At 39.9% G+C, this 14383-nt stretch overlaps 2 protein-coding genes across 7 annotated transcripts in view; one reads left to right on the top strand and one right to left on the bottom strand.

Moving 5' to 3' along the window:
* Positions 1-8355, bottom strand: part of scrt (scratch) — a 28267-nt gene extending 19912 nt beyond the window's left edge. For both annotated transcript variants that reach the window (XM_087402482.1, XM_087402483.1), the window contains exons 1-2: positions 8013-8355; positions 192-996 (exon numbers count right to left, since the gene is read on the bottom strand). In XM_087402482.1, the coding sequence (XP_087258608.1) occupies positions 192-996; positions 8013-8352 (1145 nt within the window). In that variant the 5' untranslated portion in view covers positions 8353-8355. The remainder of the gene's footprint in view (positions 1-191; positions 997-8012) is intronic.
* LOC105151827 (uncharacterized) overlaps positions 1-14383 on the top strand; it is a 67222-nt gene that overhangs the window by 46042 nt on the left and 6797 nt on the right. For 2 of the 5 annotated variants that reach the window (XM_011065759.2, XM_087402498.1), the window contains exon 1: positions 9513-9640. The exons of 2 other annotated variants lie outside the window; for them this stretch is intronic. In XM_011065759.2, the coding sequence (XP_011064061.2) occupies positions 9513-9640 (128 nt within the window). Of the gene's footprint in view, positions 1-9512; positions 9836-14383 lie in introns of those variants that run through there. One more of the 5 variants, XR_015544021.1, reaches the window with a different exon arrangement.

Genomic DNA, 14383 nt, shown 5'->3' with positions numbered 1-14383 from the left:
TGTTTCTCCTTTTTTTTTCTTTTTTTACATATTACACGTTCAAACATTGAACGTAAAAATTATTTACATTGGATATAGAGTCTACATCGTAATCTCTACATTTTACATTACGTTTTCTACAAATAATAGAGTAAATTACTGTTAGGGAAAAGATGGAAGGGAGTTACATCGTTGAAGCGTCCGAGACTTACCTGTCCCTGCCGACGTTGCAGTTTCCGCCGGTGGCTTCCGCGGTCGCAGGCGACTGCGGCTGCGGTGGCGTTTGCTCCTGTTGGCGTAGCTGATTGGTCTGCGAGCTAGGCACCGGCACGAGCACGGAAACCGGTATAGACTGTATACCGGTCGTTGGCGCTGGTTGTAATTGTGATGGTTGTTGTTGTTGTGGTTCCTGTTGTTCCTGTTGTTGTTGTTCTTGTTGCTGTTGCTGTTGCGACGCGGGCACATTCGGCGCTGCAGCAACAGCAACAGCGGCAGCGGCGGCTGGAGGTGGTGGTGGCGGTGGCGGTGGCGGTGGTGGCGACAGGGTGTGAATAAAAACGGAATGCGTGGGTGCGGCGGGCGACGCGCTAAGATCTAGAATGGCCTGCGCGGCCGATAGATCCTCCTCGGCGGACGTGCGTATCTCCGAGATCGATTGTAGGCTGTAAGGACGGTAGATGTCCTTCTTTTTCGGCGGTAAGGAGAGCGCAGTCCCAGTGCTGGTGAAGGACATGGAGAGGCTCTTTCGCGGCGGCAGGCATAGCGATGATGCGGCAGATGATGACGTTGAAGATGAGGACGATGATGATGATGATGACGGATTTGTAGCGATGACCGTCGCCTGATGCGACGGCGTTTGATGCAGACCCGGTCCAGTCAGCACCGAAATCGGTAAGTCTTGCTGTGCGACTGGAGGCGGTGGTGATGGTACCACAGGACGCGCTAACTCCGCCGCGGAGCGTAACGTTGCGTATTTTGGCGGCTCCTCGTGATTAATCCACGCCTCGTGCGTATAACCTGCAAGAGGGGAAAAAATGAATCAATCTATAGACACACAGACTAGAGCGTAGAATGGAGCAGGTCTCTTTCGTTTATTTTTTGCGATAATGTTTATTTTTCTGAATAGCACATATTGAACATTTGAAGATCTCTACTTGTATTCTCTACTTGTATTCTCAACAAACAATTATGATTGTGTAAGGTAGCTGCAAGCACGTCGTTGCAAAGAGGTATTATTTGCTGCCGCAAATTTTATGTTACTTTGAGATTGAAACTAACGGAATAGTCCCGCTCTATCCTGTATTTGATTACGCTAAAGGCATTTTTTGTCAAGCTGAAAATCGTTTGTCACAGATACCGTCCAAATCATTAGGGATACTATTTCCGCTTAAATATAGCGGTGATTTATTCTTATACGTCTTTTGCGAAGAAGGAATAAGCATTCCAGCACGTTCTGCGTCTGATTTATGTGTATGCTAAACTACTACTAATTAACGAGAAGTCGAGATACATCATCAGCGATCCAAGTCTAAAATATTGCCATTAATTTACTATGTATTTTCTCAGAGAATTTATCGTCAAGATATCCGTGTGAATCCAAATTTAATTTATTCCTGTAATTCGTACGTCCAAACGTAACATGGGAATACGTACATATTTAACGCTATGCTAAATGCTCAAAATCTTCACAATGGAAATAGCAGCTGCTATCCAATTTGTAATATCCCCTTGAGAATTTTTTTCAATGAAACATCCAAGTGATACAACAACGAAAGGGTAACGAAAGTGCGGTGCATGCACGTAGGTACGTACTATATAACATCTCACTCGTTCTCGACGGCATGAATATTCGAGTTCGTGAATCACTCACGAGTTGCGTGGCGTTTCATTTCCTGCGCGCCAGCTGTTTCCACCATATACGGTCATTAACGGGTATGAAGGGGACGAAAAAAAAGTCGGGAGTGCAGGAGTCGGGTGCGCTAGTGGTAGCGCGGCACGTGAACTATATGAGGGTATAATAACGCGGGGTGTATCTGTTGCGCGTCGCTCGCTGTTGCTCAGGGTTGTCCAGGGGACGAAGAGCGAAACTCATAACTCGTTGTTCATAAACGGATAGGCAATCGGGAAGAATTCAGGCGGAATTGCAAACGGCGTGTCTAACAACGTCATCTTTCACTTTACTTTGTAGCACCTTTATACGAGAACCATTAAGTTGTCATAATTAAAAGACCAGCTCACGCGTTAACTATCAAGAATTTTCTCTTCCTAGGTATCTAAAGTTTTTTTTTATTATGCTTATTCTTTTATTTACTGAAGAAATCTATTAAAATGTTGAAATCCGTATGCACAAAACTAAAGCGACTTTTTCTCGAACTTACATTTTCTAAACTTTCGCCAATGATATTATGAGCAAGCATTTTCTTTCATTTGACATTGTACAACTATATTGTTTAATGTCAGTTACAATTTCATACAAAGAATTTTACGTAATTAAACTTTATCCATCTAATCGCAGTTCAATTTTAATTCTTTGCATTATCTTCTTATCTATTACTTATTGCAATTAAAAAGGAAAAAGAAAATGATATAACATGATGTTATTATTGTACCTCAATGATTAGTGGAGTAACAATAATACATATATTTTTGAGATTTGTCAATGTTTTTGATAAACTCGTATATTTGTTCTAAATTAAATCTAAATCACTGTTACAATTCTTTTTATCAGAATGATACTTTGTTATTAGTTATTGATGCCGTTTAAATTCTGTTCACATTTCTTTTATTGCTCATGACAATGCAATAGAGCACGCAATGAGCGACTTTCGACGTTTGCGCCATGAAATCGATACGCGTGCCGTCCAGTGGGTTACGTAATATGAAAGTCCATGCCGTGAGCAGTGAAGACACCATTACGCAGGGAACAACTAATGACCGTTTCTATATGTATCTTCAATATAAATGTCTCAACAATCTCAGTTAAATTGATCATTGTTACAGAAAAGAAATTCAATTTTTCTTTGAGCTTAAATAATTATGCAGAAAAATATTATGCATAAATACCGTACATTACAGGTAAAAAGAAATATATATTTACGTTATAAAATACAAAAAGTTTATTATATAGTATATTTTAAAGTTGAAATTGACAGTAACAGCTAACAATTAATTTTTATTAAATAGGAAATTTAATTACGAAGAATTCGTGCAACAGCTTTCTCCCGACAAAATTTATTTTTAGGATATTTACTGCTTTTTTAACAATGATTAATTAAATTAAATTTATTATTTTTAGGCTAGCATATAACCATTGCTTTATTATTATAGAAATTGATAATAAGCATATTTAACGAACGAAACAATGTTTTGTCTCGTTGAAAGCTAAAATGGTCTCTTATTGAGATATGCTTTAACGAAAAATATTCTTTAATGAAAATTTGTGATATTTTTTTTCCATTTTTTTAAAAAAGATTGAATAATTAACGACTATACGTTCCTTCTTTTCCTCTTCCAACTTCTTATTTAAAATTTATGAAGAATGAACTGAAAAATAAAATTATTGCATCATTTCAAGCATAATTTGTCCAAATATTTTCTTTCTCCATCAGTTGTGTCTGATGAACCTCATATTTTGACATTTTTTAAAGAGAAAACTGCTTTAATTTTCGACAAGGAATAAGATCACGTGCGCCTCTGCCGAATTGTTTCAGCAATGTGCTATTTTTCCCTTCGACGGACCCTCGCGAGGGTCTTAGGAGAAGGCGGCACTTGCGATAAATCAGAAAAGTGTGCTGCACGCGCGATCGATCAGTTGGCGCGTACCTATTATTGGCTGAAATAAAGGGAAGTCAACATAGAGGTAAAGGAGAACGGCCGTGTCTGCAAGTGCATTTCATCAACGACAGAAGGAGCGCAGTTGTGCGATGGGCAGAGAAGGAGAGAAGGGTGAACGGGGTGTGCAGGAGGGTTGTATAGAGACGGCGGGGGAATCAATAACGGCGAATGAACGTTCCGTACGCGCTCCCACAAGTCCGTTGATTCTAGGCCCTTTTAAAGACCGATAAAAATCTCCGTTGCGTTTAACATTAACGCCGAGCTTTTCCTTTCGATCCGATTTTCTTTTTCTTTCCTCAAGCCAAAGATTGATAGATGATAAAACGCGATAGTGTTATTAAAAATTAATAGGTTCTTACAGTTTGTTATTACTGTAATTTACATGTTTTGTTATTTTGACAATTATCGATCGCATTTGTTTATTTGCAGATGTATAAGTGGATTTAAAAAAGAAAATCTTTGTAAGAGACATAGAAAAAAAAGAAAAGAAAAGAATTTAATCTATAAGTTCTGTTCTTAGAGGTCATTATTATTATATTTATTTATTGGCGTAGGTATAACATACTTGATTAAGATATTATTGACTATAGTATACTTGTTTAAGTCTTCGATTAATCAACATTTTTTTCGAAAAACTATCATTTACGGATTCACTATTTTCGAACTTTACTATTTTCACGGTGGTATCATCCTTGGAATAAAAATGAAAAAGATGTGCTTTTAATAAATCGAAGAGTATAGCCTTTTACTCAAAGTATTTGATTACATTACATTTATATCGATATTGAGATGTAAATTGTGACTCTATCTAATTTAACATCTTACATTTAAAAATTATATAACAATGAAATTATGTAGAGAGAAAGAGAGAGAGAGAGAGAGCGATGTATAAAGTGGCATGGATTATCTATGACTTCTAAATGGATATTCTATATCTACGTTATCTATCACAGATCACAGATATAGCCCATAAAGCATATTTATATACCTTGAATGAACATTCCGCACATTCCTGTCGGTTTATCGCCTCTGATCTTTATCGATCCTGTATGCGCAAAACAAACAGCAAGTATAAATAATTATACTTGATCTATTAAACTATCTACATAATTAAACAAATTAATATAAGACTTCTGTATAATTGAATTATTTGTGATATTGTTTATTCTCGCATCTAGAGAGAAAATAAGCATCTAATGATATTTATATGATGAATTACATTAAAGGAATTTAATATAAATAAAAAATTGAAGCTTTTGACAAAAATTCACACGCTTCAAGTAAATAATAAAAAAATTTCTTTTCTATTCTACTGAGATATTCATCATAGATGTTTAATATATTATAATGTAATAACTAAAATATTAGAATATTTATTGTATTATGTTTAATAAATATAAAACACAAGTATGTGAACAATAAATAAAAATCGATCGATGAAATATTACACAAATGAGTAAAAAACTCTGAAATTATTCAGTGTTTTAAAGATGTTTATTAGCATCAATAATATTACATTGCTCAATTTAATTTATAATATTATACTACTCCAATTTCAGTTTAGGTTTAGGTATTTCAAATTGGACAAATAATCGGCGCACAGTTTGCTTGAATTAAAAATTGTATAAATTCTCAAAAAGTATTATTAAACACGAAGATCGAATATAGCGTTTTCCATATATTTGTGATAAATGAACTCATTTGTGATACACAAATTTTAAAAATAACAAATATCTACAACAGAATCTTAGTAATAAATTTTGAGTTTATGGATATAACTTTAACGAACTGTTTAGACTTTTTAATTAAATTATAAATTCACGAAAAAAATTACAAAAAGATTAATAATATAATTTTTCTCTAAGATATTCTTTGTTGTAAAAAATATCATTATCCTCGGCTTTACTTCACAGAAATAATAAAAAATATGACAAAATCGTATTATATAACATATTATATTATCCAATAAGTAAAAACAAGTCATTAATCGCACAATGAAAGTCAAGGACGATGAAACCTGTTAATAGTCGTGAGTCCTTACGCTTTTCTTACGTGAGTATTTTATCATCCTGTTAGAAATTTAATTTCTGCGACAATAGATAAATTTTTTATTTTCCTTATCACTCTTTTATTTAATATTTGTAAATATATGCAGGCATATAAATATATCTTTTAAGCATTAACAATTATAATGAAGTTTGTACAACAGCGAACACAAAATTCTTTATTGTATCTACGAAACAAAAGTTGTTATAAAATATTGTTCAGATTTGAAAATTTCTATTAATTATTTATAATTAAAAACAATTACTTTTAGGATTCATTGAAAAAAATCAAACTTGAATACATCTCCTATAGCGAACATTGTAATAAGTCTTGCATAATCTTAAATTCAACGTTGAGGAAATTGATTGACAAAATTCAATCATAGTCACACATCGTGGCACACATAGCGACACGCAGAGAACACTTGTTACATAACAGCGTCATTTGCGCCATTGTACGAGCACGTGCGCACTGCACTGTCTATAAGCTGCATAAATGAGATAAAAAAAGAGGTCGTTACTCTGTAGTCTTGGCTTTCAAGAATACTTATAGGCGTTAGCTTTAAAGCATCAGCGATTGACTGAATGACGCAAAATTTTTTATGCCCTATTTTTATAAAATAAATTCATGCAGGTAGCACACATATGAATTTATAATACGAATATAAATTCACAATAATTTATTATAATATTTTATGATATTTATGTTATTAAATAATATCTTAATAATAAATCCTAAATGATAGGAAAAAAATTTTGCTACCTTTTTTTTTTAAATTTGATAGTAAAGTTTCTTCGAAGTATTTTTTACGTGTATATGATAATATTGTATATTAAAATGATTTAATACGAAAAAACATAAAAAATTCTACATAATTACGTGATCCGTACTATTATAAATGTGCGAAAGATGGTTTTTAAATACTAATTTTTTTTGTATTACATACTTTTAGATTATTTAAAATTAAAAAAATATATTTAAAAAATTTGAAAGACATTTCCTAAATTTCTATGAAATTTTTTATCTTATTAAATGAAAAATTTAATGAAATAAAACATTTAGCGAAAAGAAATATCTTTCTTAAGTTTTTTAAGTTTTGCAATTATTTAAAATTAAATGAAATTTAATTAAACGAAACATTTAATAAAATAAAAAATTTAATAAAACATTTAGGAGTATTTATGTCTTTCTCAAGATTTTTATATTTTTTTTAATCTTGCAGTTATTGAATGATTTGAAATTATGTAATACGAAAAAAATTAATGATAGTTAGGAACAATCTTTCACACATTTAGTACGATTACGTAATTTACGTATATATACCTATATAAAATTCACGCAGTGTTACTGCGTAAAGTATAAATACAAAATAAGCTTTCCGAAAAGTAGTCCTCTTGACCATAATCTGGATATCATAGGCGTATTCTCATCGGCATCTACGTCACAAAAGCAATTCGACCGTTCTGGATATGGTCGGTTACACAACAACCACCGACGTCAACGCAATCAGTTCCCACCCCATCTGATTGAGAACTCAATAAATGCAATACGCGAAATAGCTGGTCTAATAATACATATATTGAGTCCGTGATTCAATGTTAAGGATGCTGCTGAATGCTCGTCGACGCGATCAACGATCTACAAACGGGTGTGTCGCCATGTACGCATGTATTGTATGCAGACACATGGCCGACTTTGCGGGCGGTTTCCCACAGGTCGCGAAAACGCTCGCGCAATCGCGCACGATTTGATGACCTTCAACGGGCTATCTTTCCGCATTTCCGACGGACCATCGTGCTATCTTAATTATGGCGCATTTAAACAGCTACCGCAATCTGACTATAGCGCACGCGGACTCGTAATAGACGGGTGTGTCAGCCTGCATGCTCGACGTATGATTGGATTCTATTGTGTCATCTCGAAGCAGCGGCCTTCTCGAAAAAAATGAGTGGAGAACAAAAAAAAGACGATCCTCGAATCCCCTTCCCTCGCAGATCTCTTACGAATATTCTTGAAAAGAAAACCCCTTGGTTTTGGGCGTGGCGCGTCTAACTTATATTCCCGCAAGCGATATGTCATGTAAAAGCGAGCGAGTCACCGCATTGCCGCAGTATAAAGTGGGAAGGAAGAAAGCTTTCACGAGTCCCACTTACCGTGATAGTAAAGAGCGCCGGAAGCGTTGAGGGGTGGTGGACTGGGGGCCGTAGCCCCCGCCGTGGGACTGTGCGGTCCCCAGCAGGTCTGCTGATGATCGACCTGATGATTATCGACGTCTCCGACCACGTCGATTTCCTCGTCCTCAGGTTCATGCCTGCCGTGCGGCCGTTTCTCCATCGCATCCGCGGTATGATGTAGAGCGTGATGTTGCGCCTGTTGTTGTTCCTGCAGGGCGGCTCCGAGTGGCGTCGCGTCCTTCTGCTCGTTCTGCTGATCGTCCACGCGTGCCTGCCACTGATTCCACTTCCACTTCTTCGCCATGAGACAGCGTGGCATAATTATGATAACACGGATCCGTTGTTTCAAGGCCGCCGACACCAGGAGCTGGCGATGGTGATGGCCGTCGTAGTCCGTGTGGTCCGGTCAGCAGAAACGGCGGCCTCGACCTCGGAACGGGACACCCACGCGGTACACCAACACCGACACGCTCAACACCAACAACCGCAGCACCAGCAACCGCACCACCGACGTCGTCACGCTCGACAGCCGCGATTACGACGACGCGTCTGTCACCGTCGGCTACTTTACCTACTGCTCCGCGGACGACGTCGTCGTCGACGTCGTCGTCGTCGTCGTCGTCGTCGTCGTCGTCTACGCGACGTCGACGCCTACGTCGCGCCCGTCCGTCACCCGGCCCGGCCGTCTGTGACTGTGGCCCGTCGAACCGGTGGATGAGGAGACCGTCTCGGTTGGGTGGCCGCTCGCTGGCCGGCTTCGCCTTCGTCCTACGTGGTACACGCTGGTGTGGCACTTGCAGCCTCGTCATCGGCGCGGCGAGGGCGGCTCCTTAAACGGATGCACCACCGCCACCATGCCAGCTTGCCAGCGCGGCTTACGATCCTTGCGAGTCCTTCGCGTTTAGTTTTCTGCGTCCGCTCGAGTGGGTGGTCGAGGAGACCCTTACTTACTGGAGACCGAGACTTGACGTGATTTGCGCTCGTATAATGAGTAAATATTATACCTATGTAATGTATGCACGCGTGTATATGTGTATATTCGTGTGACTGTGTATATGCGTGTGTGTATCCGGGAGGGGGTGGTTCTCCTCTTGCGCCCCGAGACTTGCCGAGTGGACCGACTGACTGACTGACTGACTGACTGACTGACTGACTGACTGAGGATCGTCCGTCTGTCTGTCCGTCCGCCCGTCCGTCCGTCCGTCTGTCCGTTACTCTTCCGGTCGCTCCCTGTCGCGGCTCTCGCCAGTGACAGGGGATGGCCTCGAATACGACGGCGACGACGGGGTGCGACTGTTTAGTCGGTGGCGCTGCCGCTCCGCGTTACCATCCCCTCGGCCTTTTATCCCTTCTCCGCGGCACCCACCACCTCTGTCACGCTCACAGGGGTTGTCCTCGTCACTCACTGCAGGCTCGACTAGTCAGCAACACCCCCGGCATCCCACCGTTGCGGCCTCCCCTATTCGACGGATTCAAAGGATGGCGCTGCTGCCGCCGCCGCTGCCGCCGATGTTGCTGCTGCTGCTGCTGCTGCTGCTGCTGGTCTCGTATGAGGGGTTGCACAGCTACCCCTCGAGAGTGCTGATGTCGGTCCTCGATTCCTGCAGGTTGCTCTTTGTGGTTGTGCGTATATGATACGAACGCGTGGCACGGGAATGAGTGTGTGTTACTGTTATCAGTGGCGTAGGACACGAATTCTTTGCACAGTATCGCAGTTGTTAATCGACGCATTCTCATAAACGCTTAGAAATATTTTTCACAGAAGGAAAATTTACATCAATTTCTTGAATTAAGCAGAAAATGTATCTATAATTTTCAAATTATTATAAAAGATCGAAAAATTTTTAATAAGGATTAGGCTTGTGTCATGTTTTGTTTATTTATAACAATAGCGAAGTACATCCTGCTTGTGCTCTGAGCCCTTTAACAGATTATTTTAATTTATTTTATTGAGCATTGATTTACTTTTTATTAATTAGGTTCGTTTTCTAAATGTATATAATACTATACTATTCTTAAATTTTTAGATGATTTATATTTTCTTTCTTTCTTTCGCTAATAAAATTTTCATTTGAGATTTAAATTATAAAGATAAATGATGTTTAAAAGGTTACGAAACAATCTCATTTGATGTTCTTATGAAAAAAATTCAAAATCAAGCAAAAACTTTAGATTGACAAAAATTTTTATTATAAAATAAATGTGCGGGAAATAAGATTTGTATAGAAATATTTCAGGTAGAAATTTAAATTTATTAAAAATGAAGATATATTTAAATGAAAAAAAAAGAAAAATGGTGATGTATGCAATTGCAGCGTAACTATATATATCGGAACCGCAATATTTTGCTTTGTCTACATAAACGGTGATTTCGTATTCTTAGTACGTACACACGCGGCACCATACTTTGCGTAAAGTTGAATTTATGTTACACTACGTATTTGGAGCTCGCTATGTAGACTGGGTCGCCCGGCCTGATTTAAAAAGGAGATTGGAAAAATGTAAAATAGGAAGCCGCAGTTACAATACGTTGTAGTCTTCACTACGCTTGCATTTATTTAGAATAAGAGTGGAAAGTTGAAGTTATTCTTATACGTTCGATATATATTCGTCACAGTTCCTAAAATAACAATGTTAAGTAACAATGTTAAGTAAAAAAAAAATGATGCATTTTATTTTATGCATTCAATTCTACACGGTTTTACATTTTACTTAGCAATTATTCAATATTTTTTAATAATTATTTTAACAAATTCACTAAATTACAAGTTTGTTGCTCAGAAGGAATCGATAATAATCTCTACAATTTTTATTACTTCTCTATTTACAACCCTCTGCAATTTACAATAATATATAATTGCGAATAAGAGTATGTCTGAATAAATAGAAACGCGATTACCGCGGCGCGCGCGACGAACTTTTCAGGGATGGTTTAGTCGGGATGAGATTTCCGGCAAAGGCTCTCCATCCGGTCATCGACCTCTTACGCTACACAACGTGAGCACTAAGCTATCTGTAAATCTTTTCCTCGCAAACTCTGCTGCTGTTTATCGCACCATACCACATCCAGCGTAACATACATACGCATAGACGCACACATTCATAAACGCATGTCCCGGGATTCCTGCAAAAATCGGAGGGGAGAACAGCTGGTCAGGGTTCCACGTTTCTGAGTCTCGTTCCTGGCGTTACGATGAGCGTGTAAACTCTTTTCTTCTCTCTTTTTCTTTCTCTCTTGAGAGAGAGAGAGAGAGAGAGAGAGAGAGAGAGAGAAAGAGGGAGGGGGCAGGAGAGGGGAGAAGGGTAGATGGTAATTCCTACGGAAGATTGGCTGCATAGTAGCGATACCAAGGCGATATACGTCGTCTACTTGTTGTCGCCGACAACGGTGGTAGTAGTACGTAGTACAGTGACGATGAGGGTGGTGGTAGTGCAAGGGTGGCGTACGTCGGGGTGATACTGTACAGGGATGTATCTCCCCTCGTGCAAAAACGAGGGTGGCGGCGGCACGAATGTAGGGAGGAAAGCGATAGGGCGATAGAGCGGCAGAGCACGCGGAGCACGAGAGGAAGAGGAGAGGAGAGGAGAGGAGAGGAGAGGAGAGACGAAAGGGGTTGAGAGGGGAAGGAGAATCGCACATGCGCCTGCGTTCAGCATCGACCCGATGTCTAGGCAACACCTGGTAGCACCCCACGTGCCACGTTAGGGTGGCACCAGCCGCGTCACTCGGCACTCCGCACAAGACAAGCCACGCCGCGCGCGCGATCCATGCCCTCGCTATCGAATATCCCACTGGCCTTTCTACCCCTTCTCCCCGTCCCTTTTCCCGCTCCCGTTTCCCTTCTCGTCGTCGGAATATCTCGTCTACTGACCCACGCCAACGGAGGAGAGACGAGATAGACGTCTTTCGACCCTCCTGAATTTCTACGCCCGATGCACGCTCCGCGGATGCCCGGCGCCGTGACAAGGGAATTCCTTTTTCGGGGTGGGGCGCGCGGCTGGAATTTCGATACTCGAGCTCGCGCGGGTGGGTCCATGGCTGCGCAAACGATTCGGGAAAGGGGCAGAAACTTCAATATGCCGCGTAATGCTCGTATTACACGCGTTGTGAAATGCGATTCCGCCCCAAAGAAAAAAAAAAAAAAAAAAAAACCATACGATAGGGCGGAGAATGTTTTCAGCCTCGTAAAAGGTTTCACCCTCTAGATTTTTATGCAACGGTAATGTCTATAATAAACTGACTGTACAAATGTAACGCTAAATTCAGATCAGCCATTCCTCCGAAGGAGATTCGGAGGATGATGATGAGAAGGAAGCTAGTTTTAGGCAAGAGAATAGAGATAAATGAGATGAGGGATACGTTCTTATTTTCTGGAGGATAAAAATACAGCTCCTGCCATATACGATTCCTACCACGATCCATTCTCCTTCCCTACCATCCCCCTCTGTGGAAATTAGTTTCTGTGCATCCCCCACTTCTCAACCCTGCTTTATCGACACGGTTAAACACAAGGGAGCCTCGATATTTGAACTCGATAAAGAGAATTGGGAATTTCTCTCGCGAATAATATTTGCTAATTGGAACTTTCTCGTGGAGAAATAGAAGGATGTTACATAGGATGACCTAGAATTCTCGTTCGTGCTTCACATGGTGAAGCCTTTCGACTATTTTGATCCTGTTTTCCTGCCTCAAATTCACCGTTGAAAAGATCTGGATTAGGAGAATATGCAATTATACTTTTTAATTAAATTACAGTTGACTGAAACCGAAGTGGCAAATCAGTTTTTTTTTAATTACTATATAAATGTTACTACTGTAATACATATACAGATACGGTCTCAATTATTTTTTTATTATAACTATTGAAAGAAGTTAAAGAATATCGGAAAGATGTTTGTCCAACCTATAAAAATTATAAATTAATTTGCGAAACAAGATTACGTTTCCACATACTTTTGCTTTCAAATTTATTTTATGTTAAAATTACTTACATTTAGGCTTAACACTTAGATGTGATGTAGCCTACGAAAACCCGTCGGTTTTCATCTTGAATATATAACAGAAAATTTAGCGCTATAATTTAAACCTCTCTTTTATGATAAAGAATTATTTCCATTTTATGGAATTATCGTGTGATTATCTTTTGCATAATATCAGCGCGATAGCATTTCTCTCTCTCTCTCTCTCTCTCTCGTTATTGCGTAATTTTCTGTTAAAATTTTGCTTTGCGACGAGCTTCAAACGGGGAAGCCATCAATGATAATCTATTACCAAACGATACGCCTACAGAGAGCAGATAAGCCTTTAGCGTTTACGTAGCCTCGCTTTTCACCTTGCGACACCGATTACGCGAAATCGTTATTAATTAGTCCAGCTTATCGTAAAGTATCGGGGCCACGTCGAGGTGCTTGAATTATTTCCACGAACGCGAGCGAGCTCAGTCACGTAGGGTAGGATATTTACCCTAAACCCTTCTCCATGCTACAGTGAAGCGCATTAATGATGATCGCCTGCACTTCTCCTGTGTGTTATTCGCGGGTCAAAGGAACGGCAGAAACATGCACTGGATAGCGGAACATTGACGTACTATGCCGATCTCGAGAAACCCAGACCAAGTTATTGTGTACGAACAAACACGAATGAAAAACTTGCACGCCCGCGCTGGCTTGATCCAAACAGACGCCATCAATGCTCTGTAGATACAACATTTACAAACGAAGCGAAACTCCCCTCTCACGGCATCTCTCTCTTCCTCCCCCCCCCCTCTCTCTCTCTCTCTCTCTCTCTCTCTCTCTCTCTCTCCAACATGCCCACTGGTAAGTTAACGTCGAGCAAGACGTATGCGTGCGACGAATAATTTACGAGGTTCTGATTTAGATTCTGATTTGGCCACTCGACTCCACGGGGGTACACGAATCGGGGTGAGATTGTGCAACCTCGGGAATGAAATCAGCCCACTCACAACGTAAGCGATACGAATCGCGCCGACGATACGCCATTCGCTCTTGTCTCTCATATATAATCTCTTTTAAGATATATATATATATATACTTGAAAGGTTGTCAATGTGGAAGCCTCGAATCACGTTCCGGATGTTATAAAGAGATCCTCCGGTAACGAGATATAAACTTTGATATTTTGCTTTCCATCGGTGCTCCCGGTCTGTGTATGCCTCAATCGGGGCTATGCAAATATTTTGATTTCAGGCTGGTGCCGATGTTCATCGGCGGAAATTTCTGTATGTGTGCTAGGACGAGCGTTTTCGTTCTTCATCGTCGCCGTCGGCGTCGGCGTCGGCGTCGGCGTCGGCGTCGGCGTCGGCGTCGGGAGGAGCGGTTGAATAGCAACG

The sequence above is a fragment of the Acromyrmex echinatior genome, chromosome 2 (assembly GCF_024713525.1).
Source record: "Acromyrmex echinatior isolate Ae372 chromosome 2, ASM2471352v2, whole genome shotgun sequence".
Classification (NCBI taxonomy): Eukaryota; Metazoa; Arthropoda; class Insecta; order Hymenoptera; family Formicidae; genus Acromyrmex; species Acromyrmex echinatior.
Note: the sequence above shows the minus strand (reverse complement) of the source record. Positions and strands in the feature narration are given on the sequence as shown.